The sequence below is a fragment of the Bradysia coprophila genome, chromosome II (assembly GCF_014529535.1).
Source record: "Bradysia coprophila strain Holo2 chromosome II, BU_Bcop_v1, whole genome shotgun sequence".
In the NCBI taxonomy this organism is placed as follows: domain Eukaryota; kingdom Metazoa; phylum Arthropoda; class Insecta; order Diptera; family Sciaridae; genus Bradysia; species Bradysia coprophila.
The window spans coordinates 2171428-2198989 of NC_050735.1; the positions used below are offsets into that span (position 1 = coordinate 2171428).

General features: G+C 37.5%; 6 protein-coding genes and 1 long non-coding RNA gene across 8 annotated transcripts; 3 read left to right on the forward strand and 4 right to left on the reverse strand.

Annotated features, from left to right (window-relative positions):
• The first annotated feature begins 2477 nt into the window (after positions 1–2477).
• On the forward strand, positions 2478–4247 carry LOC119085758. Of its 2 annotated transcripts, none has more exons than XM_037196254.1 (3): positions 2478–2536; positions 2872–3301; positions 3368–4241. In XM_037196254.1, the coding sequence occupies exons 2-3, from the start codon at positions 2876–2878 to the stop codon at positions 4208–4210; spliced, it is 1269 nt and encodes a 422-aa protein (XP_037052149.1). In that variant the 5' UTR covers positions 2478–2536; positions 2872–2875; the 3' UTR covers positions 4211–4241. The 2 variants fall into 2 exon arrangements, with proteins under 2 accessions (XP_037052149.1, XP_037052141.1); XM_037196246.1 differs by having other exon boundaries at positions 2479–2712; positions 3368–4247.
• Positions 4248–10854: 6607 nt separating this feature from the next.
• On the forward strand, positions 10855–13291 carry LOC119085684 (zinc finger protein 569-like). The gene is made up of 7 exons (XM_037196132.1): positions 10855–10990; positions 11030–11660; positions 11853–11913; positions 11981–12185; positions 12245–12333; positions 12402–12639; positions 13017–13291. Exons 2-7 carry the CDS (start codon positions 11040–11042, stop codon positions 13258–13260), a joined length of 1458 nt encoding a protein of 485 aa, XP_037052027.1. The 5' UTR covers positions 10855–10990; positions 11030–11039; the 3' UTR covers positions 13261–13291.
• Positions 13292–13406: 115 nt separating this feature from the next.
• On the reverse strand, positions 13407–14917 carry LOC119085900 (probable isoaspartyl peptidase/L-asparaginase GA20639). The gene is made up of 4 exons (XM_037196447.1): positions 14755–14917; positions 14375–14579; positions 13791–14258; positions 13407–13736 (listed from the first exon to the last, which is right to left on the reverse strand). Exons 1-4 carry the CDS (start codon positions 14758–14760, stop codon positions 13450–13452), a joined length of 966 nt encoding a protein of 321 aa, XP_037052342.1. The 5' UTR covers positions 14761–14917; the 3' UTR covers positions 13407–13449.
• A 1573-nt stretch (positions 14918–16490) lies between these two features.
• LOC119085921 (toll-like receptor 6) lies at positions 16491–17629 on the reverse strand. Its single transcript, XM_037196477.1, has 2 exons — positions 17070–17629; positions 16491–17006 (listed from the first exon to the last, which is right to left on the reverse strand). Exons 1-2 carry the CDS (start codon positions 17507–17509, stop codon positions 16616–16618), a joined length of 831 nt encoding a protein of 276 aa, XP_037052372.1. The 5' UTR covers positions 17510–17629; the 3' UTR covers positions 16491–16615.
• Positions 17630–21828: 4199 nt separating this feature from the next.
• LOC119085821 (delta(12)-oleate desaturase-like) lies at positions 21829–23344 on the reverse strand. The gene is made up of 3 exons (XM_037196321.1): positions 22818–23344; positions 22476–22748; positions 21829–22416 (listed from the first exon to the last, which is right to left on the reverse strand). The coding sequence occupies exons 1-3, from the start codon at positions 23173–23175 to the stop codon at positions 21845–21847; spliced, it is 1203 nt and encodes a 400-aa protein (XP_037052216.1). The 5' UTR covers positions 23176–23344; the 3' UTR covers positions 21829–21844.
• On the forward strand, positions 23292–23761 carry LOC119086055. The gene is made up of 2 exons (XR_005089391.1): positions 23292–23615; positions 23720–23761. It is a non-coding gene; the product is annotated as an uncharacterized LOC119086055 (long non-coding RNA).
• Positions 23762–23788: 27 nt separating this feature from the next.
• LOC119085829 lies at positions 23789–27340 on the reverse strand. Its single transcript, XM_037196333.1, has 3 exons — positions 27107–27340; positions 24696–25179; positions 23789–24632 (listed from the first exon to the last, which is right to left on the reverse strand). The coding sequence occupies exons 2-3, from the start codon at positions 25147–25149 to the stop codon at positions 23803–23805; spliced, it is 1284 nt and encodes a 427-aa protein (XP_037052228.1). The 5' UTR covers positions 25150–25179; positions 27107–27340; the 3' UTR covers positions 23789–23802.
• Between the last annotated feature and the right edge of the window lie 222 nt (positions 27341–27562).

Here is a 27562-nt window from a genome sequence, read left to right on the forward strand (position 1 = left end):
GGTGTGAAATGTCAAATTTGTCAAAATCGTTGGAATATGAGCCACCATGAGCAGGATGAGCAGTATGTGTCAATCGGGTAAATATATGGCGGCAAATTAATAGATATTTGAAAAAATTGAGTTTTCTTAGGAAGAAAATTTCTTTTTGACTTTCTGTTTGAAAATAGCTATCCACGGACTAGGACTAGACTACATTAGGCATTGTAGTCTTTCAACACTTTCAAACAAAAAAAGTTGTTTGTTTACAGAGTGACGAGAATAGGAAAATCCAAACATAAGGCGAATTTTTAGCGGAAGCCGGATGGCTGTGAGGCCATTTTTTGTTCATTTTTCACTCGTTCACCTAAAATTCAAATTCTGAAGCACACTTACAGCGTTCACGTTCACATTTCGAAATGCTGTACGAATTTTGACAGTCGCGATAGTTATTTACGTATCGATTGAGTAGGCCAAAATAGTTACGTATTAAGTTTTGTATGCTTGCTACAAGGACCGAAAGTAAAGAAATGTCAATTCAAGGGACAAAAGCGAAAGCACCGCGCCGCGAATTGACAGCTTTACTTTCGGTCCTCTTAGCAAGCATACAAACAAATTTTTTGCTTTTGAACACTTTTCTGTTGTTCTGATGACATTTTGACAGGTTTAATTTTTGGAGTTGTTTAATTTCGTATCAGGCCGTGTGAAGTATAGGTTTCTTTCAAGGCCGTTCAAAATGTCAATCGTCATCCACAGAGAAGCCAACACAACCTCACTTTGAAGTTGCAATGAACAAATTTGTTTAAGTTGCGGTTATGTTTGCTTCTGTGGATGACGGTCGGTTGTTTTCGGCCTGTCAAAATTCGTTTTTACCGGACGATGGAAGAAACCTATAAATAACTTATTTTTAATTTATGTAAATTATTATTCTGTAGGACAAAAGTGTCAACAGCTGTTTGCCCGAGTAAAAATAAAAGTCTCAAAGATTCAAAAAGAGACGTCTCACGTCTCACAATACAAAGGCTTTGAGACCATGAGACGTCTCTTTTCGAACCTTTGAGACTTTTATTTTTACTCGGGTCTCTGCTCTGTAATTTAAATGAGACTAAAAAAGGATATCAGATCCATTCTAATTCATTCTAATTAGATTCCTACTAAGATTCTAATAAGTGGGATGAGATCGGGATGGCAACAATATTTTTCAATAATTTCTTCAAAAAATATTATTTTTTTTTTTCAATGGTTTTCATGATAACTCTTCTTTTCCTCTTTTTTCAATATAATTTTTTTTTTCTCAAAATCGTACACGGTCTATTATATAAAGAGAATAGACCGCAAGATAAAGAGAAATTGATCCCAGAACAACTAGCAGGAAAAAACAGTTCAATGGCAGAATAGATTTGTCTTGTAAATACAGAATGATTAAATTGAAAAGTTGACCAACGACCAACAGTTCTTGGCAATAGATAGATAAGAAGGCCAAAAGCGTTAAATTCTCTTTCCCTTTTGATCAATTCCTGTTTTTCAGCCATTAATTCCTTTTTTCTTGACATAAGTTCTCTTTCTTCTGCGATTAGTTTGAATGTATGCTCTTAATTTTGGAAGCCTGCTAACGAAAATTAATTTCGTTAATTTTCCGTACACTGAAGATAATTGCGGCTCTCTGAATCTCGGCTCCATCGATTGCTGTTAAGGAGTCAGGACATGCCTCCAAAAAAAATTCTAAAAATCTAGAATTTTATCTTTTATTTTTATAATTTTTTTTTGAGGTTTTCCCTGACTCCTTAACAAAAATCCAGTGATTCGAAATATGACTAGCCGCAATTGTCGACACTGTGTTAATTAAAACCAAATTTAGGATCTATCATAGACACCAATTGGTTTAAGGTCAAAAGTAAATAACAGAAACAGCGATCTGGGTGCCAATTCTCGAAACATTCGTAACTTTAAGAATTCGGTACTTGACAGTTCTTATGGGATTTTATACATGGAACTGTCAAGTTACGAAAATACTCGAATCGTCGCCCTGGGAGCGTATATTACTCGCAATAAATTTGTTAAACATTTTTCGAAATAAAACCAAAGCTGGCAGTTCGAAGAAGAATATTTCTGTCAAAACAAGAAATGGGACAAATGATGGAAATGGTATTTTTCATTTTACATTTTATCGATGCGAGGCGAAGCCGAAGTATCATCAGAAAAATCGTCAATAAAACTTTATTTGGAGTGGACGGAATAATGTGAAGGCTCATCAAACCGCATCTTGAAACCGAACATGATTAAAATCAAGGCTGTATACATACAAACAAATTCACCAAAATTGAATTTGTATGGCGTGGTGAATTTTTTGTATGAAACGTGGTGTGTAACCCGCGTATCTGCATCTGCGTGACCTCCCCAAAGTATACCGCCAAAATGTTTTGGTCACTCAAATTTACATTCTAATTATGTGTAGCCAGACCTCCACGGCTTCGTTTATTTTCTTTAGAAGAAGAAGAAGACTAGACAACAACCACAACTACACAGAACATCATAATCTGCCATAAAATTGCTTGCGCTGGTATTATTTAACAATAAAATAAAATTATTTAAGACTGTTCGAGTAAAAAATAGGTTAAATTAACAGTACTAGGTCATTACAAAATATTCTCATCTGTCTCATTACACCAAAGTCGTGTTTACAGTGTCAATTAGGAATGTAAATCATTTCCATTAAAAGGCAACGATACGAGAAATGTAAATAAACAAAAACCCTAAAATAATACTAAAGAAAAAACATTTAACTGAAGTGCTATGTCGTCCATCTGACCTGATTTCCGGACGAATTCTTAAACTTTCTTAGCCGAGTCAAAAATTCACAATCACCTGATAAAAGTAAACATTCTTTACTCGTAGAAAAATGTATTCTGGCGGCGATGACATTTCCGGACGCTACACACCCAATGACATGATTGAAACAGCCCGTGTCGCTGTCCGAGATCTCGTACCTCAATCGTCGAGAGATCGATACGAAAAGATGTACAATTCGTTTAAGGCTTGGCAGGCAGTGAATAAATCAACAAACATTTCGCAGACTGTTCTATTGGCATTCTTTCACGAAATGGCACAGAAGCACAAACCGTCAACCTTATGGGCGTACTATTCAATGTTAAAGACTACGATAAGAGCAAATGACAGTCTCGATATCGGTCAATATGTGCAGCTATCGGCCTTCCTCAAATCAAAGGCCACTGGATATTTGCCGGTCAAGGCTGGTGTGTTTAGCCTAGCAGACATTCACAAATTCATTGATGATGCGCCGGATGAGCTATGGTTGGATGTGAAGGTAAGCGAAATTGCCAAAATAATCTTGTCTGCCGAGTTTTCTTAACTTTTTGGTTTATCGTTGCAGGTCGTCTGTATTTTTGCCGTCTCCGGAGCGTGCAGTTCACACGAATTGCCAAGAATTCACTTAAATGACGTTGAAAATCATGGCGACATGCTACTAGTGAAAATTTTGAAATCCAAAACTAAACTCGACCGGTCATTCACCATCACCGGGGAATTTCGCACTGTAGTGCAAAAATACGCCGCTTTACGACGACCCGGCATGGAAGAGCAGCGTTTCTTCATAAATTACCAGCGTGGTAAATGTACGAATCAAGTTATTGGCAAAAATAAATTCGCTTCAATGCCTCGCCGAATCGCACAATACTTAAACTTACCGGAACCGGAGAGTTTCACCGGTCATTCATTTCGTAAAACGTCCCATACCTTTCAAAAAACATCATCCACCATATTAACCAATGGATTCATTGACGGAACTGAATCAACACGATCGAAAGCGGCCCAACACAGCCTAATGGGTAACTCAATAACTCCACTCGGTTATCCTGTCACAGCTCAAAATTCCAATGCCAATGCCACATTGAATGGATCGAATGCGGTTCCACTAGCAGCCACCAGTTACTCCAGAGGGCCCAGAAGAAAATTCGGCGAAATATACTGCGATGACATGGGCGAGTTAACATATCGGTGTACGGTGTGCAATGCAGAAATGGATCACAGCGATGAGTTCAGCCTTCATTATATGTCACACTTTAGGGACGTGTTTCAAGGCAAAGTGGAACCGCAGCACAGACCAAACATATCACAAGTAGAATATATAATCTCTGAACCCATTTCTGTAATCAAATTGGAAGAACCAGAAACGATAATAAAATCGGAACCGCTGTATTTCGAAGAGGATGGATAAATTGAATAAAATTCGGTTGCACCGATGAACTTTATTGATTTAAGTGTTTAATTCTTACGTCGAGTGATAAGGTTGTATGGTCGAATGTAGCTCCTCAGTAGTAGTATACAAACTGGAGTTTCGCGGATGATTTGTCAAAGATTTCTTTTTTATGCCAAATATTACGTTTATTAGTGCCACTAACGACTGTTCTTTAAATCCAAGTTAAAGTGTCATTCTGAATATACGCTCGCTTCAGGGGAAGGGGAAAATTGTATAACACTCTGGTAGCTCAAGTTACAGCAACGCACGCTTCTGTCTTATAGAAGCTATTCTTATGCAGAAACAATTCTTAGCGAGCTATTTCGCAATTTATAGTAATCAGAGCGGCAGTTCATAGAAATTGCCTTAAAGAACTCGTGTACGTCGTGCACTTGAATAGTCATATCAAGGATTAATTGCCAGCGTTCATAAATGATGTCCGCAATTTTTTGTCGTTTTCATAAGCCCATCTCCACAAGACACAGATGTCATTAATGAACGATCCCTACAGTGACTCGAAACTTTAAAAAAAGATAAATTTTGTTATTCTCAAAAATTTGGAAGACTCATATTGTTCTTGAGGATAACTATGCAGAAAGCATATATCTAAAAAAAATCGTACTTGTGAGGCTTGACCTCTTAGCCTTTTTCTTCAGGCCGATATTCAGAACAGGCTAAACAATGGAAAACAAAACATAACTGTCGATCCAATCAACACAGAATTTCTCGTGTGTATGAAGCTGTTCTATCGATCTATAGGGTAGATTGTCATCCCGAGGCGAAGTCAAGTTGTGTTGGACCATATCTGAGAAAACTGTTCAGTTTATGTAAATTTAGGCCAACTGTTGACTCTTCTCAGGACTGGTCGAGCTTTGGTCAACTTTGGGTGGAACTACCACATTTGTAATAGTTATATTGCAATTTCCATTTCTGAAAGAGGATTCTAGTCTCGATTCTAGTGAAATGATGATGATATAGACTCTAATTTCAGCTAAGTATATATCCATGCATAACTAAGTGAAGCTTCTAAGCCTCTTAAAAAGGATCACACTACAGTTGTCTATTGGCTAGCATATCTAGCACCAAAATATTGTTTAGAATACTTTACAGTTAACCTATAGGCTATAGCAATAAACCCTTTACAAATTTGTAGGTTACAACTAAACCAAATTCTTTTTTTTTTAAACCATTCAAACACGCAAAAAAATGTTACAGTTCAATTGAAAGATTTACTGCTGTCTTGTGTAAGAGGCTAGCGGAAACAACTGAAGATAGTCAGTCCACTCTGGCTTTTGGACCGCCGCTAGTTCTCGAGGTCGAAACAGCCTTCTTTTTCTCAATTCATTCACTTAACGTGAGTCCAGGGTAAGGGAAGAGTGTTTAAACTCTGTTTGTTTCTAATTTATTTTATTTTGTTTTTAGCTTCATTTAGATAGGCATTTCAGCTGTGTGATGAAGAAGGGGAACGCCAGCTCGCTGTGATTCACTTCAGGTTATACTCCTCACTGAGTATATAGAAGTAAAGGACGGGTTAGGCTTAGTCCAACCACTGAAAAATAACTAACGGAATGCATGTACCCTCGCACGAGGATGGATCGTACATTAATACGACTGCTGAATCACGGCTAGCAGCTGGTCTCGGAATGGACTCGGTTTGTTTCCAAACGTTGTATGGAAAAAGAGAAGTTGCAGTTCGTTTTCATGGTTGGACTTGAATTTTGATCAGAAATAGAGAATCGTGGACATAGAATGGACGGCGAATCATAAGGGAAAGAATCTGAATGCAGCAGTCGAAGGAAAGAAGAAGAAAAATCGGAATGCGGATGCGACGGGATTCGGTAAAGTTTGAGTAGTGGGGATCGTGGTTTGTTTTGGGGCTCTCTTTTGGGATGTCGATCTTTGTGAATTGAGTGTTAGTGAGTCATTCTTCGCAAATTGAGTTACGACGGAATTTTCATGTTGATGATGTGGTGTTTCACTTGCCGATCTCACGAATTGAGTCATAATGCACTCTTCATTGCCACGAATTGAGTAATGATGCACTCTTCGTTACCACGAATTGAGCCATGATTCACTCTTTGTTTCAACGAATTGAGTCATGATGCACTCTTCGTTCCCACGAGTTGGATTGGTGTGTTTTACATCACGAGTTGGATTGGTGTGTTTTACATCACGAGTTGACGTCTTTCTCTAGAGTGTGTGCTAAAAGGAGTTGATCTTTGCGAATTGAGTGTTGGCAGGTCATTCTTCGCAAATAGATTTTCAACGATACGTTTTGCTATGAAGTTTCCTTGTTTTCACTCACTGCTTTCTATTTTGTTTTCAACCAATGCTTTTTGCTGCGTAGAAGGCTGGAAACATTTTGTTTAGTTCGTTCTACCTAGGAGGCTGGAAGGCCACCTTTCAGGCTTTCACTTTTTCTTTTTCGGATGTAACGAACGGAGCTTGACAGAGTTTTTCAACGAGATTGAGTCTGAGTTTGTGCGGTGGTATGTGTTTTGTTTTTGTTGTTTAAGTGGTGTTATTGTGTGAATTTTTACTCTCGATTTTTGCGTTTTTACTCTTATTTTGGTGCTACGTTTTTTGGGATTGTTTCAGAGTAGCTTTCTTTGACGCCCGATTTTCCATCAGCAGATGGCAATTACTTATGTAAACTTTCTAACGCTACAGTTCAATTGAAAGATTTACTGCTGTCTTGTGTAAGAGGCTAGCGGAAACAACTGAAGATAGTCAGTCCACTCTGGCTTTTGGACCGCCGCTAGTTCTCGAGGTCGAAACAGCCTTTTTTTTCTCAATTCATTCACTTAACGTGAGTCCAGGGTAAGGGAAGAGTGTTTAAACTCTGTTTGTTTCTAATTTATTTTATTTTGTTTTTAGCTTCATTTAGATAGGCATTTCAGCTGTGTGATGAAGAAGGGGAACGCCAGCTTGCTGTGATTCACTTCAGGTTATACTCTTCACTGAGTATATAGAAGAAAAGGACGGGTTAGGCTTAGTCCAACCACTGAAAAATAACTAAAGGAAAAAATAGTTTGAACATGCTACATGCGTCGAAAACCGTACTTTTCATGTTTCAAGCACTACTTTCGACGCCCTCAGCATGTAATAAATATTATGCACGTATGGCAAAGCGGTCGAGGCTTGCCGAGACGGCTTGTCATATGTGCATATTCTTTTTTATCGCATAAGCGAAAACGAGACAACAAGATATGCGAATGACACTTTGACAACTTACAGAAGTATAATGTTTGTTTATATATCCTAGGTGAATAATTTTTTCGGGGAATCACACCGAGTATGCGATTAAATCCATTACATAACTCGGGATAAAGTCTCGTTTTCGTGTGTTTATTGACCTCGGGTTCGCCTCGGATCAACAAAATTCACATGAAAACTGTACTTTTCATCTTTTTATCCCTAGTCATGTAAAATACAATTGGGTGATACTTATCCTACTTGGAGAAACCTTTGCAGATTGTGTAAATTTATGTAATCTTCATAGTTTTCTCCAAGTGGGATAAGTATGACCGACAAACCAATTTTTTCTTCAAAAGTAACACATTTTTGCATGCTTTCTTGGTTTTAACTTTTTTTTTTTTTAATATTTTGGTTCAAATAAATCATCAAAAGACAAATATTCTTCCACCTAACTGAAGGCTACAAATTTGCAAAGTGTCCATTGCTGTTAAGACACATCGATGCTTTACTGAAGAGCATGCATTTGGGCGTTTTTCAAATATTGGATTCTAGTTTACTTCCGATGATATCTTTCCACCATATTCCTATTTCAAAAATAATTATAGTATCGCATGTTATGTGTTAGCTTTCACAGGAAATTGATGAACTGCTGACTTTTCTCAGATGAGCTGGTCAAACCAAGGCTATTTACTTGGGGAGTATACAGCCTTGGGCCAAACGACTACAACCGAAACTAATTTTTCCCTTGACTGAAAGTCAAGGGTCTTATGCCAGAAAATACCCTAAAATGTTAGTAACCATACAGTGTATGAAAAATTATCAAAACTTTAATTGTTTGAAATAATTTTTTTTGTCACGACGATAACTTGAGTAATTCTTAACCGATTTGGATGATTTTTTTTAATCGACGAGGAATGAAATTCCTGAGGTTAAGTTCGAAGATGAGCCATGTCGGGATAAGGTTCTGGAAAATATTCCAGAAAAACATGATTTTATTGATAATTGTAATTGATAATACAGTGCTGATAATTGCTAATGTGATAATGATAATTTAATGATAATTTAATGTGTTGTGGTGATATTATATAAAATGTTATTAAAAACGTAGAAGAATGGGATTTCTGAGGTTAAGTTCGAGGATGGGCAATGTATAAGGTTCTGGAAACTATTTCAGAAAAATAAGTATCTGATAATAATTGGTAATAATAATATTGTTCCCTTGACTGAAGTCAAGGGTCTTACGCCAGAAAATACCCTGAAATGTTGGTAACAGTTTACAGTACAGTGTATGAAAAATTATCAAAACCTTAATTGTTTGTAGCCATTTTTTTTGTCATGACGATAACTTGAGTAATTCTTAACCGATTTTGATGATTTTTTTTAGAAGGTGGGCTATGTCGGGATATAAGGTTCTGGAAACTATTCCAGAAAACAGGATTTTACTCTGTTGATACTTGATAATACATGATATTATACCGCTGATAATTGATTTTGTGATAATTTATGATAATTTAATGTGTTGTGGCGATATTGTATGAAATGTTATCAAAAACGTAATTGTTTGTAACCATTTTTTTGTCATGACGATAACTTCAGTAATAATTCTTAACCGATTTTAATAAAATTTCTTTTAATCGACGAGGAATGGAATTCCCGAGATTAAGGTCGGAAGCTATTCCATTTACTATGTTGATAATTGATAATTATTGGTAATTGATCATGATTCCCTTCACTGAGAGAAGAAGATACGTCTGTTTTGAATGAAGTCGTTGTCGTTCCTGTTGTCAAAGTTCGGATTAACAGTTAATTGGAACAAACTTTTAGGACTGTCGTATTACTTTTAAGAAAACAAAATAATTTACCGCATTAACTTAAGTATGGTTGCCACTCAACAAAAAAGGATGTACTCCTTGAGATAGCAAACTGTCAAGTAAACAAAGCAAAAATTCTTTTTTTTTTCTTTCACACGGAGTATTTTTGTGGTAAATGGTAAATGGAGAATTAAAAATGGTTACTACAGTGGTATTATTGATATTTAGGTATTTATCTTCGTTCTGGTTACTTCATTCTCGCAATAATACCACAGCGAAGAATTCGGCTTATTTAAAATACAATGCACTATCGGCAATTATTTTTGATTTAATGCCACCACGAAAAAGGCTGTTGGCGCAACCTTCTAATAATACAACCTTGGAAACCACAGCGGATCATACTGATATATACAGAGTGTGAGTTGTGTGGATTGAGTGGAATTCATTGAAAACGTCAAATTCCTAACAAAAAAGACATTTGAAATGTTGGCGACTGTACCTGAAATCACATATACAGTGAGCATATAGTATTACAAACAAGCAATTCTAACATTAGACAACTCCGACGAGTGTGAAGTTTTCGGCCCGAGCGAAGCGAGGGTCGTAATTCACACGAGTTACGGTATCATATTGCAATCTTAGACAGCTCGAACGAGTGAGAAGTTTGCGGCTATGCCAAACCTAATATTAAACAACTCGTACGAGTGTGAAGTTTGCGGCCCGAGCGAAGCGAGGGTCGTAATTCACACGAGTTGCGGTATCGTATTGCAATATTAAACAGCTCGGACGAGCGATAAGTTTGCGGTTAGAGCGAATCGAAGGCCGTAATTGACACGAGTTGCGGTATCTTACTGCATTAGTTAACAACTCGGGTCTTATTGGATTATTGCACAATTTAAACGAATACAAAGTGACAACATTTCATTTTTGTAGAAGTAAATGTATCAAATTGAGAATTGTGTTAGATTATTACATCCATACCGTGACAAAAAGGCTTGGACTTCAGGAATTGTCCATTCTCACCCAGATGAAAAAATCAGTTAATATAAAATAAGATAATCAAACCTGAAAGAACCAGGTTAAGACAACCCTGAGTTGATCACGAAGGCGGTGACACACAAAAACAAAATTCTTTCAGAACCTTGATTATAATATTCTGTAATATAAGGTAAAAGCAAAATGAAATGATCTAGTCTGGTTTTTGACAATTGAAATTCAGTTGACAAAAATGAGGCTCGATAATTTTGTTTTGCTTTCACTTCAATTGATTAATTATTTTGGAAAAATTATCAGTCAAGGGACCCGACCCGCCCAAAAGGTGGGACCTAGTTATTTAAATCTAACACATTCGTGGCCGTTATTGCGGTCCTATATTTTTGAAAAAGGATTCTGGTGAAATCGAAAATGAAATACAAGACACATTAATGTAGGCTACAATTTTAGCTAAGCATCGATGCCTCTTAAACCGTTTTTGAACAGGCAACTTGCTGCTTCCGTCTACGATCTACTCTTATTAGAAGATCAAAAAATAGACTTGATATCCGTATTGTTTCGTATCATTGATTTAAAAACGTTTTCTATCGTTTCTACTTGGGTTTAGACTATATGGAACAACAAATTGTTTGACACTTCAGAATAGTGAAGAACAGAAGATTGCATGACAACCACAACTATATTTTGACTTCAGCACAACAATATTTGTTGTGAAAACTTTAATTTATTTATTTTATTATTATTATTCCATTTATTTCAAGAAAAAATAGAGGTTACAGTTTCCTACTTCTAATTACATAGAAGATATGGATCCACTAACAACCACAGATTATGATAGCACGCCGAGCAAGAAATTCGGCGAAATATATTGCAATTACATGGGAGTGCTTAAGTTTAATTGTGTTCTCTGTCCCAAACAAATGGATCACAGCGAAGAGTTCATTCTGCATTATATGATACACTTTCGAGATGTGTTTGAGATCAAACAAGAATTATTGCAAGACGACCAACACATGTTTGAACCAAATGTTGGGATCGCCGAACCAGTGGAACTTGTCTGCACAAAAGAAATCAAATTGGAAGAACCTCGCACGTCGATCAGCGAGGAAATCAAACCGGAACCCAGGTACTCCGAAGATACCGGTTCCGACCATTCGTTTAGTGACGTTGAATCAACGCATTCGTCAAAGTTGAAGCTAATTCAGCCGAGGAAATGTGGCATTTGTGGACAGACATTTGTTGTGAGAAAGATGCTCAAATATCACATTCGCATCCATCAAGCCGGTCCGACGCCGAAATACTATCAATGTGATGTTTGCGGGCGCAGAGTGAACCAAAAGAAAAATCTACTGACCCACATCCGACGAAGACACGGTCAGAAAGTGAAATGTGAAATATGTGGGAAAATGCTGCGTCAACACTATATGGTAAGGGCTGCACTTGATGTGCTTGTACATTCAGTCAGTGCAAGATAATATAAGTTGTCCTGAAATTTCGATGATATGAGTATCGACGACCTCCTGAAGAAACAGTGAGACGAGTTGCCACTTCTTCAGACAGTCGTCGATACTCATGTGGTCGAATTTCCAGGACAATATAATACAATAATTTCTGTTCAGGTTGCCCATGTTCGTCGGCATAACAATGAGCGAAATTTTAAGTGCGTGTTATGTGACAAAGGTAAATGCATCGACGTCGGAAAGACGTGAAATCCCATTACCCGTCTGATTGATTCGCACCTTTACAGCTTTCGTTATGGCCGGTGAATTAACATCACATTTGAAATCGCACTACACTGCCCCACCAGAGAAATTACCGAGCTCGAAAAAGTTCGTTGAACCGAAAACTTGTACTGTCTGTGGTCAACGGTTTATCGGAATCAGTGCATACGAGCGACACATTCAAAGTCATGGAACCACACCATCGCTGTACGAATGTGATATATGTGGCGGGTAAGAAATGTGCGAAGGAGGACGATGGATTCAGTGGATTTTATTCTACTTCTTTGTAGGAAGGTGAAGGAGAAAAAGAATCTGCGATCGCACATGTTGACTTTGCATTCTGGATTGCCAAAAGTGAAGGTGCCCTGCACTATTTGCGGTAAGCGAAGACACGGAAACGAATGTACCAAACGGATTTTTATTTGCTCTTATCGGCATGAATTATAGGCAAGGTGTTCACTCGGAAATATCTGAATTTACATGTCAGGAAGCACAATCTGCTGGACCGAAAACCTAGTCATATGTGCCCTATTTGCGGCAAAACGTTCCTTGTTAGCGGTGACCTTTCCGCCCATATTCGTCAGCATAACAAAGTTGTGGAAACTGCTCCCTGTCAGGTGTGCGGTAAGGTATTTGCCATTCCGGGTCCTCTAACCGATCATATGCGTGTTCATACCGGCGAAAGGTGAGAAACCGAAACCGTTCATCCAAAGTATATGAACACTGAAGGTACAGGTACCGCAGATCCGCAAAAACACGCGGATCCCTACTTTTGGGTGAATATAATTTTCATAACGTTGGACACAAGTAAAATCGAGTAAAAATCACTTTGTTAGGTTGCACTCCAATACTCAACACCGAAAACTAACTTTATACTGAGCAATGCAGTTCTGACAACATTATTACGCCAAACATCACAGATGCAACATTATAATTCTTATATTCACCCAAACGTCGGGATCCGTATTCCTTGCTATTCCCTGAGGGTGTGCGGTACCTTCAGTGTTTATATACTTTGCGTTCAGCTACTGTTTGTTGTGTACTCTACTTGTTACATTTCAGACCATTCCCATGTCAAATTTGCGGCACACGTTTCCGGACAAAGAATATGCTCTACGTCCATCGCACCATCCATTGGACGGGAAAGAATTTTAGCTGTGAACTCTGTGATATGAAATTTAAAAATCCGGCCGGTGTCCGAAGTCACAAACGCAAAGTTCATGGCAAGAAAATTACGTCGCGTAAGAGACGAACAAATGATTTTGTCGAACCGGTTATCAAACAAGAGAATTTGAATGTTCAATGAAATGCACACCTTGACTGTACAGAAAGATATTGTTGGTGTTTTTTATCCGCTCAAGGATGTCGTTTCTTCACGCCAATCTTTCGGATGGTAAAGCTGTAAAGCACCAACATTACAAGGTAAGTGATGCACCGAAACAAAACTTTACAGTCAACGCAGAAGTGATCGTTTATTCAATCATTGTCACCGGACCTAAGCCGGCTCAACAAAGTTATCACCAATACGTATGCCATAGTAGATGTGATTCGCCTTCCGGTAGGCCCACGCCATTTTTTTGGCAGTAAAATAATGTCCAACGTTACCATTTATGTCGATTGTAATCGCTCCTGCAGCATGGGTAAGTCTTTCGGTCATTTTTTCAAGAACGATCCGAGTCGCTGTTTGAGCATCCTCATTCAAGTACTCGATTCGTTGAAGAATTTTCTGCGCAACATTGTATCGCATAATAGTTTCGCCATGGCCTGTCGTCGATACGCCCCCTTAAATGAAAACAAATTAGATGACTAAACGTGTACAAAGATCTGCGAATGTACCAGCGTTATTGTCTGCGTAGGTACCAGATCCGATTAATGGTGTATCACCAATGCGACCAACAATTTTGCCTGTCATGCCTCCAGTAGACGTAGCCACGGCAATGTTTCCATTTCTATCAATTGCGACCGCTCCAACAGTGCCCACGTCTCCGATTTCTGTTTTAGCATTGACAGTGCTGAAACCCTTAGCTTTGTCTCGTTTAAACGCTTCCAAAGCGTCTTTGGCATGCTGGGTAACTAATTGTCCCTTCGGATCTAGAATCTCGATTTGCTGCTCCCTGGCGAATCTCATGGCACCATCTGCACCGAGAAATGTGTGATTCGTATTTTCCATAACCCGGCGAGCTAGCGTAATCGGATGCAAAATGTCCTCAACCAGTGTCACACAGCCTGCTTTTAAATCATCGCCCGACATTATGCTCGCTTCCATCGACACAACACCATCCAAATTTAACACCGATCCCAATCCTACAAATGACAGAAAGTTTCTCCATTCAACGCAACCGTCTCAACCTTCTATACGAAACCGTTAAGCCTCAACACAAACCATATGCTGCAAATTAAAGGGATTTCTAAAGCGTAACCTGCATTAAAATTTTCATCCAACTCCATCGATCGAACAGCTTCTTCCACTGCATCCAAGACGCTTCCTCCCGCCATTAATCTGTCATAGCCTAATCGGGCTGCTAATTTCGTTCCTTGATGTTTTTCATGATCACGACTATCGGGAATATCTCCTGCGCCACCATGAACAATGACCACTGGTTCGATTTGTCTCGGTAATTGATTCTGAATAATTGAGAATTGAGGATTTTATGAACGGAATAGCAATAAATGAGAAACATAGGGCACTGTGAAGTGCATCGTTATATACAACACGTAGAGTTTACAACTTGTTTTCAACGAAAATAATCAAATCAAACAAGCGAAAACAGAAATGAGCAGAAAACTGGTCATTACGCACATTCATTGTTGTTGTTATGTTTGACCTTTCCAGATTTTAATCAGCCAAAAATCAATAAAAACTTCGTTAAATTGAGTATTCTTTGTTGCGTTTTTGTCACAATAATATACTATCCAAACAACACCTCACAACACATCAGAGTCAACTGCAGTCTGGCTTTGTGTGCGCATACAATCATATCAAACCAATTCCATTCATTCATTTATCTCTTTAATACAGTATAGTAGGGTGATTCGCGTTGAAATTGAGAGCATCTCCATCGGCGAGTTTTTTGTATCGGCTTTGAAGTTAATTTGTATGCGTTTTGATTAGAAATTTTTTCATAACAAGTTGTGAGAGTCTCTGCTGATGAGTTTGTTAGGCCGAAAAATTACGGTTGAAACGAAACTGTAATAAAACGTCACACAAAGTTGAATCGACACAACCAACGCACTTCAAGCAAAAGTGGTACTCTAAATAGGGTACTGAAACTTGACAGTGCTCCATACAAAATTTTACACTGTAAAAAGAGTGGGGATAAAATTTCATTCAAAATAGTACTATATTTGGCAGCTGTCATTAATTGCACTTTTGCTTGAAGTGCGTTGACACAACGCTAAATTGAGGTCTAACTTTGTGCGAAAAACTGATATATTTTTGATGATAGCTTCGTATCCGCGTCCTTTCTGAAAAAACCGGGACCATTGTTTTGTGTCAAGAAGTGTGTTGGCTTTCAGTAAAAATGATAAACGCAAGGCTCTGAAAGACCAAGACACCCACGAAGGCGGGTGACACACTAATCCTGACAAACAGATACATTCCGCTGACAGATTGTTTGAAATCACGGCAGAGTAAAATAAACCAGGCAGGAGCGGTTCATTTTCGAAACGTCAAATAAGGGACCTAATACAGTGTATAAAAATGAACTCAAATGAGCACTGACATAAATCGAAAAACTTTATGCGCAAAAAATATAGGGCTACAAGTTTATTCAGGTCCCTAGTCAAAACCACTTTACTCTGTCGTGTTGAAATGCCAACTTGAAGAAAAAAAAAGTTTTTATCAAGTTGACATTTCAAACAATCCGCAATGAGTCCGCTCAACAAAAAGCATCTGTCAAAATTTGTGTGTCACCACGGTCACCACCTTCGTGATCAACTAAGAAGTGTCACAACCTGTTCCTTCAGAACCTTGGATAAATGTTTGTGGTGGTGTAGTCTAGTATGAGAAAACTCAGAATTTGTGCCAATTTTAGTAAACTTTTCCGTTTTCTCGTAGTTGGTTACACCACAAACATTTATTGTTTTTACTCAAAGCTAACACCACAGCAGAGCAAAATAAATCAGGCAGGAGCGGCATTTTTACCTGATTTCTTTCGCTGTTTCTTACCAAAATGACCATGATGACAAAAAAAAAAACGTGGAGAAACTTTTGGCTCCCTACCAAGGATGTCTTATTTTTGACCGTTTAACAACTTTCAATTATCAAATCGTGAATTCCAGAGGTGTAAACGTTTTGGTCCTTAGACTATATGTGGTTATTTGGTCTCCTACATCCAACGATACCATCAACGCCCGTTTTCAACGATTGGAACAAGATTTATTCAAATACTGTTGTGTGGGCACCCAAATATCCTCAGTCTTTTCACCGAAAGAGAACTGAGTTGGGAAAAAAACTGTTTCACGAAAATCTTAGGATTGAACAACGATATCAAGCCATCAACTGATAAAATCGAAAATTGGTCTATGATTTCGCAAGTTCACTCTTAATGAAGTTTTCATTGAATTATGGATTGAAAGAACATTTTCAATTTCAATTCATTCAATTTATTTGTTGGAAACAATGTTTAGTAAATATTCCAGAGTCGAGCCTCTTGAATTTCCTATTTGTTACAGACAATGTCATAATGTTGGTTTTCAACTGCATCGGCTGCCGTCATTTCATTTCTTCGATATAAAACGTCAGCAGCGTAATGTTCACTGTACTCTCGTTTCCTAAGTAAAAATGTAATCAAAACAGCAACAATGATGACCAAACATAAAATAATAAAAATGCAACTAATTAGCGGTAGATTTGTGTTCTTTCCATCGTTGAACTGTTCGTAATTTGCAAGTTCTTGGCTACTATTTATGCCTTGATGATTCACTTGAATAATTTCCTTCAAAACTTTTTGAGGACCGATGAATACACTAGTTAGTTTCTGTATTGCTTCAGTCGTAACGTCCGCTTCCTCATTCGGCTCAGCTCCAGGATTAGCCGTATTGCAATCGATCCTATTTGAAACAGAGTACAAGTTTTTCCATGTGATTGATTTGAAAAGTTTATGTTTCAAGTACCAGCAACTGAATTTATTGCTATCAACGCCGATAATTCTTATGTTTGGAAGCCGAGAGCTGGTAAAACCCGTCAATTCTCGTAATTGATTATTGGCAATCGAAAACCAATTCAACTTCCTTACTAGACGAGACGGAAGAATATTAACATCCAATGTTTTCAGCTTATTATTGGACAGATCTAATATTTCAAGATGAAACAACGTTGCAAATGACCCAGTTTTAATCTCAGATAAAGCATTTGACGATAAATTCAAATAATTCAGATTCACCAGATTCACAAAGGTGTTGTTGTTGAAATTATGAATCAAATTGTTTGATAAGTCCAACAGGACTAAACGTGTCAAACTTTCAAACACATCGGCGTCCAAATTTTGAATTTCGTTCTTCGATAAATCCAAATGGGCTAAGTTTGAATGATTTTCCAAAATATGTTTGTCCATACCCGTGAGTTGATTGTGTGACAAGTTCAATTTATTTAAATTAAAATCACCCGAAAATGCAAAGTCATCAATTACTCGAATTTTATTTAAGGACAAATTAATTTCAGTTAATTGAACCGTTTTATGCAGGGGTCGTACTACTCCTTATTTTCCTGATTTTCCTTATTTTTGAAAAAACCACCTTATTCCTCCTTATTTTTGAAAAAGTTCCTTTTTTTTCCTTATTTTTCAATAATTTTGACGAGAAAACTACATTTTTGGATAACAGATAATAAAAAAAAATCGCTGCGCGGCAGAATACTGAGCAATAGGGTCATCGTAAATCTTCACCCGATCTCCTACTGCTAGTAAACAAACCATAGAAATGTAGTTCCTTGTTGTCGATTTTACTGAAGAAAAATATCCACGTGGATTACAGTAATTTTGCTACCTTCCCACTCAATGGGAAGAGCGGTGTTGAAGAAGGGGAGGGAGGGTAGAATTGAAGGTAACGGACGAATGTTTGGAAAGAATTGCCTCTGTCTCACGCTAAAAAGCGCGGTCATACTAAGTCAGTTAAAGCATCGACTTTACAAAAAGTCAGTCTAAGAAACAATCTAACGACAATAGAGCACAGTGGGGGAGGGGGTCCCAAAGTTTCAAAATTTTGGTGGACGCCACTTGTGTGCGACCTGTTGGAGGCTTGAAAAGGTCAATGGAATCTACCTGTTCCAAGTCATCTATGGGAAGAATCATTATTTTATTATTTCACTGATGTACTAAGAGGGAAACTTTCCCAACAAACTATTTGGTGGTAGATCACACAAAAAAACAAGACCTACATAAACTTAAATTCATTTGATCAAATTATTGTGTTGTTTACAAATTTGATATAATTCTGACCTCAAATCTCTACTTCACCTAAAAGAAAATTAAGGAATGTAGCATATTGAGAAATGTACAGTTTTATCCTGAGGTTCAAAACACGACCTACAACCAATGGAATGTTGTAAAGAGCCATAGTCTTATTTTGTGGGTTGTGTGGATTATTTGTATTAATATTTACACGTAAATATTCACAGTCCACAAAATAAACAATTGACATGGTATAAGAAAGTAGCGGTAAGCTAAGGTTAATAATTTCAAATTAACTTTTACTATTAAACCATGGTAATTCATAGGCCGCGTTCAGGAACGAAAAATTCTTCACTGAGTGAACATTCGTTTCGTTGAGTTAACGCTGTCAAGTTTAACTTTGAGGTTAGATTTCTCACGATGTACTTTGGTCGTGAAAGTTTACCCAGATGTCATGAACGTTTCGTTTCTGAACGTGGCCCATTGCGTTTAAGTGGATTTAAGTGGATTAAATTAGTGTAAAATCGTTGAATATGGGTATGGGAATTTTTGACAAACTTCGTAATTTTTGATTATGAGCCTAAAAAAGCGTGCAGGGGGTGTGCGTATAAAAAATCATCAAGATTTTTACCCAAAAATTTACTTCCAAGCTCCTTATTTTCTCCTTATTTTTTTAAAAAACCTCCTTATTTCCTTAATAAGGCACGCCATTTTTGAGTGCGAGGTCTGGTTTTATGAAATAAGAATGATGGAATTTCTTTGACCTCATTGCGTGATGCATCTAGTTTTAGTAAATTTATGGCTTCGTCAAAATCACTCATTTGAAACAACTGCAAGCCAATGTCAGAAATGTTTAATGTGTGCACATTATAATAAAACTTGAATAAATCGCTTGGAATTTTTGTTAAGATACACTTATCAAAATTCACTGTTCCAATCCATTTCGCAAGAAAGCCTGATTCAAAATCAGGATACAGATGTTGATTTAGACAAATATTTTCGTCATGAAAAAATGTTTTCACTGGTAATATTTCTGAGCAAACGAATGTCACATTGCATTCAGTTTCTATATCGTCGTAGTAATAACAACTGTCGATGTACGGATATTTTTCCGTAAAAACAGTTTTAAATGTTATAAAGAAAACCGCGTAGGATATTAAATTGAATTTCATTTTTAACGATATTTATTATTAATTAAATATTTATTGTGATTATTATCGATTTTAGTGAACTGTGTTATTTATCCGGACAATTCTTTTCAACTAAGAGCGATGGGTTATTATGTGTACCCACTACCCAACTGATCCTATCAAGTTTAAATACAAATGTTTGAATAATTTGCTAAATATAAATGGTATCTCACACTTTGTTCATTCGACACTTGTGAACGATGCTGGATTATTTATCAATTTAAATGATTCATATCCTTTTAATTCAATTTTTTTTGGATTATTCATTTTTTGAATTGATTAAAATTTCATCGAGTTTCGAATAAAGAATCTTGCATAAGTAAATAAGAGAAAACTGGTAAAAACCACGTCAGAGTAAATTAAACCAGTCAGGAGCGGTTCATTTTCGAAACGTCAAATAAGGGTCCTAATACACTGTATGAAAATGAACTCAAATGAACACTGACATAAATCGAAAAATTTTATTCTCGAAAAATTTAGGGCCACTCAGGTCCCCAGTTAAATCAGCGCTCCTGCCTGGTTAACTTTACTCTGTCGTGGTAAAAACTATATTGTATTAACGCACTCCAAGCAAAAGTGGTACCTGTTAAAAACAATGAAAGTATAAACCAGGTATGGTCTATTCATACAAACTGGAGGACATAGCGATTTCATATAAAGAAACTCACCTCTCATGAAAGACATTCGACCACACCTTGTATTGAAGTTCATTGGTTCGATGCAGAATGGTCCACTGATCACGAAAATAACAAAAAAAAAAAATTTAAAAAAAGCTCCCATGCGCACCTCTGAAAACCGACTTTTTGGTCACAGAGCCATAGTTATATTAGAGCAGTTCTGCCGACTGTGTTGGAACAAATTTGTTAAGTCGTGTATATGATAACTACTCGTAGAGACGGTGGCTTCAATTTGGCATATACTTTAAAATTTAAAAAAAAATCGACTCACCGATGAAAAATTACGAAAAGTGTTCCCGACCATGACTTTTCCAGAAATTTTTTTGGAGTTAAAGCTTTTTAAAATCTGTGACTGGGAAGCAAAATAGTCGAGTCACAGTCTCTACGAGTAGTTATCATATGCACCTAACAAATTTGTTTCAACACAGTCGACAGAGCTGCTCTCAATATGGCTCTGTGAGTAAAAATATAATAATAAATAAAATGTGAGTCTGTGACCAAAAAGTCTGTTTTCAGAGGTGCGCATGGGAGCTTCGAACTTTTTTATTTTCGTGATCAGTGGACCATTATGCATCGAGCCTACCCGCAGGCCTTCAAAAAATAAAAAAAGACTGCAAAACGCTACACCCTATTGGTTAAAAACCGTTTCATAGAAAAAAAGAGAGTAACTTTTACTTGGAGTGCATTTTTTGTATGCTTGTTGCGTTGCTGGGTTGGACATTAGGCCTGACCGTGACAATGACATCAAGAACTGGCGCTTGTACACTATCGCCTAGTCGGTTGGCCTGTAGAGGCGCCACATTTTTTTACAGGACTTCATTCACACTGGACTATTTTTTTTGTGTAACACCTTCACATTGATTCATTCCTATACTATGAAATATCACAGCAGTGAAGGTTCATGAAAAAATAATTCAGTGACACATAACAAAACGTACCAAAATGTAAAAGTCTGAGAGAAAAACCTGTTACATTTCACTATTAATTTCAAAACAACCTTTTCGTGAACGTGAGATGACTGACAGTGGAAGTGATTCACTTGGGTCTCCTTTTTGGTCCCTAGTTCGTATCGGGTATGAATTCAATTCAACATAATTGAGAATACAGTGAATTACCTTGCACGACCATTGCATCGCCTTCATAGGCTACCTGTGACATTCAGTCACTTTCAATAACACATCCTCCCAAATTCATTGATATTCATGTTACAGCTCGTAAGCGAAATTCAACAGAATTGATGTGGACTTGCTCTCAAATTCATTTTTGTATCTCTTATTCGCCAAAAAAAAAAGCTTCCAACAGTCCAAAGATCATTCTAGTCCAATCGGGGATCCGCATAAGATCCTAAGTGGCAGTGGGGAGATGAGCCAACTGCTCGAGCCCAAAATATCTGGTTGTGGTTAAAATTACGCCTATATAAATTTCTTGAGTGGAATACGGACCAAAACCAAAACGAGGCAATCATTTCTCGCAATCTTCAAACATAGCTTCCCGCGGAACATGCATCACAATTTTTTATAATTCTCAATTACGTTATCACGTCTTTTATGAAGCCAGACAGATACTTTCGAGACGATTTAATTAATATGTAGTAATAATTAGAAGATTTTAGTGCATTTTACCGCATGTGAAAATTATTTATTTGTCAAACTCTTCTTGTAAAACACCACCTGACCGTCATTCTGAACATAAATGCAATGTGTAATCGCCCGCCATAATGCAACTAATATTGGCGTTTCATCCCTTAAGTAATAATTCCCTAGAATTGGTTTGATTGCTTCGGTCGCCTCAACACAATGATAGAACGGCATTTTCGAAAAAATGTGATGGCACACATGAGTATCGGTTATGTGATGTAGAACTGTGTCCAAAAATGTTCCATATGATCGGTCAATCGTGGAAAGCGAGCCTCTTAACCAGGACCACTCCCTACTTCGGAAATGTGGGACATAGGTGTCGGTGTGATGTAACAGTGTTATCAGTACGAGATATCCATTCATCACGAGATACGGAACAATGTACAGGCGCCAGACAAGGAAAAAATTGAAAATGTAGACGCAGTAACCAATAGCTGCCAGTGCTAGAACAAATCCAATATCACTTAAAATTACGCTGCGGCGATTGGTCGATGAAAAGAATTCTGCATTTGGATTAAAGTGGCTGTTTGGTCTATTTCGATATTTGCTTGGACCAGATGCGTTTATGCCTAAGACAGATAAAGAGTTCATCCCAAATGAACGCTTAAGTTGAAATAAATTATAAAACCTAAATACGCGGGCCATCCCAGTAGTAAGAAATAAATGGCTTTGACCAAGTTAAACAGTGGACTATCGTTCAGAAGATGATGGGACCAAGGTGATTGCGAAATCTCCTGTTCTGTGAACGGAACAAAGGCTAAGTCATTCTCACAACTGCTTGTGTTCGAATGATGTTTTCGGTGTGTTATTTTCCAACTGTGGTAGGGAGTCAATAATGCTGAGTGCACAATTAATCCAACAATATCGTTGACGCAATCACTCTCAGAAAATGCACCGTGGCCTATGAAAGGAGTACCGTCTTAAGTTCGATGTCGATTCTAACTGAGCAGCCAGTTAAAACTTCACTTACCACACTCATGAGCCAAAACCCACACACCAAACAAGAAACTGCCTTGAACAAACCAATAAACAGGATATGCAATGGCTGTAAAACAGAATGGTACTGATTGATGCTCAAAAATAATGAACGAACAGCACAACAACGAAATGATAGTCACAACGTCTCTCAATAAATAGCCAAACGATTTGACCATACTACGTTCGAAGCAATGCGGTGGAATAGCATTTCTCAATTCGATTAAGGTGAATGCTGGCCGACAAATTGGTTGTGGTTGTGGCGTTCCTTCTACGTAATTGTATCCTGCCTCCAGCAACACATTTGTTTCATCATTTTTTTGTTCGTCGGTGCGATCTGTTTCTGTCTGCATTGTCTGCTGTTGTAGTAAGACAATTTTAAACTAATTTAACGGTGACATTATTCGGTCACATTTATAGAAACCTTGTGCCTTGTAATGCGATTGTAATGAGACAATTGAAACGCCAATTTTTAAACTTTTATGCTTTTTTTGGATTATTATTTTTGGCTTAGTGCTGCAAAATACTTTGTGCAACAGATTTGTGACTGTGATTGCAAAATTGGTTAGTTTTTGTAAATTGTTGCGCTTTCGTTAATACTCTTTCACTATCACTGCCCCATTTTACCACAATCCAATCCAATCAGACAATTGATCCATCACAAAGCTGAATCAAATTGTTGCCGATGCGAATGACTTCACAAATGATCTTATCACTGTAATGAAGTTCAACGGGTCCGGTTGTTTTACAACTTTTTGAAATAACGTCCCATTTATACGTAACAAATTTAACCGTAGCTTCACATAGCGACGCGACCTACGTATCGAATTTCTTGTGTTCTATTTCAAATTTAGAACAAAAGAAATTCGATACGAGCGGCTCTGTGTGTAAGGCCAGTAATATGACAGTGCAACATAAAAAGTGTGCTACACCAAGGCAGCTCGAGAGTTGTCTTGGCTGCACCGATCAAATAAAAAAAATCAGTTCATTTGGAAAAGGAATGTGGTCAAGGTGCTTGCGACAATCAATACAATTTTCACAGAAACTTCAACACCGCCCGATGTACTGCTGCCCGAATTAATCAATTTATTCCACAGTTCAACGGCTTCTTCACGTATACTTTTCGGATCTTCCGTTTCCGACGCCAATCGGCTATCATTTTCGATTTCTTTACGCAACGCTTCCGGTGTTGCATTCGAACTTTTGTCTAAAATATTCTTCAAATGCACCAGTTTCGCCTCCAATTCACGATTCTTTTCTTCCAATTGACTCTGCCGGTCATCGAAGAAATTCGTTTGCGATTTTGGCGTTTTGTCGGCCTCGATTCGCGTCTTCAGTATGTTGATGCTATTTTCCAACACTTCCAGTTTCAAATTAATCCGTCGATCGGTTTGAATCTGTTCCAGTAACAGCTGGTCGCCACGATGACTCACATCGTCGAGACGTTTCAGTATGTCCTGCGTCTTTGCCCCGTTTCCGACAGATTTTCCAACACTATCCACGGCCAACCGAAGGTTTTTGTTGTCACGGCTCGAATTATTTGCGATCTGATGCAGTTCGTCGTTCAACACTTCCAGTCGTTGTGATATGTTCTGAATGTTTAATGAAGTTGCGCTGGAGTGTATGGCATCCAAAATTAAATGCGAATAAACAATGACGATGATCAGGGTAATGACTGCGATAAGGCAAGTGATACCGGCCACTGGATGTAGAAATTTATTTTGTCTTCTAACTTTCGTCTTTGAATGAACATCGGCAAGATTGCAGGATTCGGGGTCGGTTCGTTCGTGGTCCATAGCAGTTGAAATAGCTAGTAGGATTTATAGCATTGAAATAGGTAGGTACACAGTCGTGACACACAATAAACTCTTACCTGTAGTCAATTCTTTGGAAACTGCCGACAGTTTGTCATCATAATTGCTTCGCAGGCGTGTTATGTTGTTCAGCAGCATCGTTGAAAATTCCGAATTCAATTGACGAAATTTATCATTCAAATCCTTAGTCTGGTTGTACGTTTGAAGATTGATGTGCTCTTTGACTTGTCGCAACAATGCTTCCGCTTTCGGATCGTCCATCGCAATCGCCGAAGTTGTTGATCTGTTACCGTCTCCACTCGCCATCGCTGTATCGTCGACTGTCAAATAAATTTTGGTTATGGTGTCGATGTTGCATGGGTCACGGCACTGCGGACATGTCGGTTCCGGAGTACGATCCCACCATGGAAGAATGCAGTTCGAGTGGTAAACGTGACCGCATTTGTTGACATAATTATCCGGTGATTCTTTGCTTATCAAGTTTTCCTGGCAGATTGGACAGATGAGGCTCATTGCGACTGTGGGTTTTCCTTGAACGTTAACCTATTGGAAGGAAATAATTTTCACAATTTTATATTGGAGATCATTGTCAAGAGATGGAGGTGAACTGAACTACTGAAGGTAACACAAAATTCGTGCTAACTTTCTTCTGTGTACATGATTTCATATCACTATCTTTCGAGTGATTATATGCATGTGTTTTACGTGAACGTAAATTATTTCGAGGCGTTAGATAGACTTTAGATAATGTTTGTTAAGTCGTGTCATTCATGATTCATCATGTCAATTTTCAGTTGTGTGATAACGTTATCAATGGGCCAGAAGTGAATCAAAGACAATAAATTTTGTTTGTATCTGTTGTGGTCCGTAGATCTTAGGCACTTTCGCTTGTCCCACTCACTTCATTTGGACTACAACTGGCGAAATTGCTTAGATACGTAAATAACTATTTCACGTTTCTAAGTAAAGCGTTTTAGCTCTTTTAGTCGCCGGACATGTATCAGTAGTCATCAAACCCATATTGTTCTTTCATTCATAAAAACGTTTATCAATGAAACAACGATATGTGTCCGGAGGTTGGTGCGTCAACTGTTTATGAATATTTTTTTGCGTATTTGTTTTTGGCTAATTTTAGGTACTTTCGCTTAAAATCAATCGTACAGACACCCGACAAAATTGTTTAAAATCATACTATTTTAGGTCCCGACATATGGAATAGTTATTTATACAAAAAGGGAAAAATGATGAAAATGATTTTTTGATGATCCAAGGGGTAGCCGAGTTCGGTTTTCGACGAATGTAATAATCATTTACATGCTTATGCACGGTAAAGAGCACTTTACATCACTGTTACGTCACTGCTTATAAATGCTTGTTTAGGCACGTGTGATTACTCCACTCGCCTTCGGCTCGTTCCTACAACCTCACACTTGCCTAAACAAATATTTACAAACAGTGACGTAACATACTATTACTTTACTAGTGAAGTAATAGGGTCATTTCCTTCTCAGGGAAAATCCTTTACCTCGCTCGTAAAGTAAGATAGCATACGGGAAATAATTTGATAGCTCGTATCAAGGAAATGAAATTACTTTCCTGGTTTAGTAAATCTATGATTACATGCAACTTGCGCTGAAAACCATATTTCATATTTCAGGCACTTCCAGACACTACTTTCAACCATTACATAACTCGGGATAAAAATGAAAAGTCTTGTGCTTATTGATCTCATCTACGCCTCGGATCAACAAAATTCACATTTTCATCTTTTTACATGACTAGGGTAAAATTCCTACGAATGATGATTAAATCAGGCATAAGAAACTTATCGAAGTAGATTTTTTTTTGCTGCGATTGGCCAAAGATGTTCATTACTTTACTATGCTGGTGGATGTAATAAGGCTATTACATGTATAGGCAATAACCTTTACATAGTAAAACGTCGTACTACACACGGAAAATAAAGTGATATCTCGTATCACGATGAGTAAAAGTACCTCGAACCGCCGCCCTCGGATACTTTTTCTCATCTGGATACGAGATATCACTTTACTTCCCTTGCATAGTAATGTACTATTACCCTACCAACAAAACAAAAAATAAGTAGCGAAGCAACAGTTAACTTCAGGATCGAGAATGAGTCGTAATTCGTAATGTAAATTTTAAACAAATGGAAACATGTGTTTGTTATTGTTATAAATGGTTGTTGCATGAATAGTAGAGAAAATGAGAAACGTTTGTCACAAAATAAATTGATTCGACTTTCGGAATGTTCTCTATGTTTACACCAACTGAAATTCATGTCGATCGTATACGTGGATTAGAGTATAAAGAACCGATTGTCTGGTTGTAATCTATGAACATTTGAAGTAACAAACAGCTTAGTAGTCATTAAAGGCTACAGTTATCTGTTTTGCGAATGAAATAACGAAACTAAAAATTTATTTTTAGATTTCAATGGGTCACTTACTTGAATTGAACTTGCAATGCATTCACTTGTTACTGGAAGATATTTATTAAAACATGTATATTGAGGTATAAGTAATATCAAACATTAGTTCACAGCACTTTCAATTTTTAACAATAAACACTAGTGAGTAAAAACATCAAAATCTGCATTTACTGTGTCGCAACAATAGCAAGACTCAATTATTTTTATGAACTGGATGAAGGCACTGAAGGAAAAATGTTATTATGACGGAGAAGAGTGACATAAATAGAGAATATGCAGTGTTGATAGCAGAATGCAACTATAGTAGAATAAGTCGTAAGCACGTACGTACAAATATGGCGCAAAATTTAAAGTTAAAAGGGTAATAGTACATTACTTAACAATGGGGCAAATGATGGAAATGGTAATTCTTCTACCTCACGTTTTTGAATAAAAGATGTTATCGGATGTTATACTGTATAACTTATACATCAA

Coding starts and splice junctions, on each gene's coding strand:
- LOC119085758 (XM_037196254.1), top strand. CDS start 2,876: ATGTATTCTGGCGGCGATGACATTTCCGGACGCTACACACCCAATGAC. Junction 3,302..3,367: donor AGCTATGGTTGGATGTGAAG/GTAAGCGAAATT, acceptor TTATCGTTGCAG/GTCGTCTGTATTTTTGCCGT.
- LOC119085684 (XM_037196132.1), top strand. CDS start 11,040: ATGGATCCACTAACAACCACAGATTATGATAGCACGCCGAGCAAGAAA. Junction 11,661..11,852: donor TGCTGCGTCAACACTATATG/GTAAGGGCTGCA, acceptor ATTTCTGTTCAG/GTTGCCCATGTTCGTCGGCA. Junction 12,640..13,016: donor CGTGTTCATACCGGCGAAAG/GTGAGAAACCGA, acceptor GTTACATTTCAG/ACCATTCCCATGTCAAATTT.
- LOC119085900 (XM_037196447.1), bottom strand. Junction 14,259..14,374: donor GGATGAAAATTTTAATGCAG/GTTACGCTTTAG, acceptor TGTCATTTGTAG/GATTGGGATCGGTGTTAAAT. Junction 13,737..13,790: donor CTACGCAGACAATAACGCTG/GTACATTCGCAG, acceptor TTTTCATTTAAG/GGGGCGTATCGACGACAGGC.
- LOC119085921 (XM_037196477.1), bottom strand. CDS start 17,509: ATGGACAAACATATTTTGGAAAATCATTCAAACTTAGCCCATTTGGAT. Junction 17,007..17,069: donor AGCAATAAATTCAGTTGCTG/GTACTTGAAACA, acceptor TGTTTCAAATAG/GATCGATTGCAATACGGCTA.
- LOC119085821 (XM_037196321.1), bottom strand. CDS start 23,175: ATGCAGACAGAAACAGATCGCACCGACGAACAAAAAAATGATGAAACA. Junction 22,749..22,817: donor GGTTTTGGCTCATGAGTGTG/GTAAGTGAAGTT, acceptor CTCCTTTCATAG/GCCACGGTGCATTTTCTGAG. Junction 22,417..22,475: donor GGGATGGCCCGCGTATTTAG/GTTTTATAATTT, acceptor TATCTGTCTTAG/GCATAAACGCATCTGGTCCA.
- LOC119085829 (XM_037196333.1), bottom strand. CDS start 25,149: ATGAGCCTCATCTGTCCAATCTGCCAGGAAAACTTGATAAGCAAAGAA. Junction 24,633..24,695: donor TTCCAAAGAATTGACTACAG/GTAAGAGTTTAT, acceptor AAATCCTACTAG/CTATTTCAACTGCTATGGAC.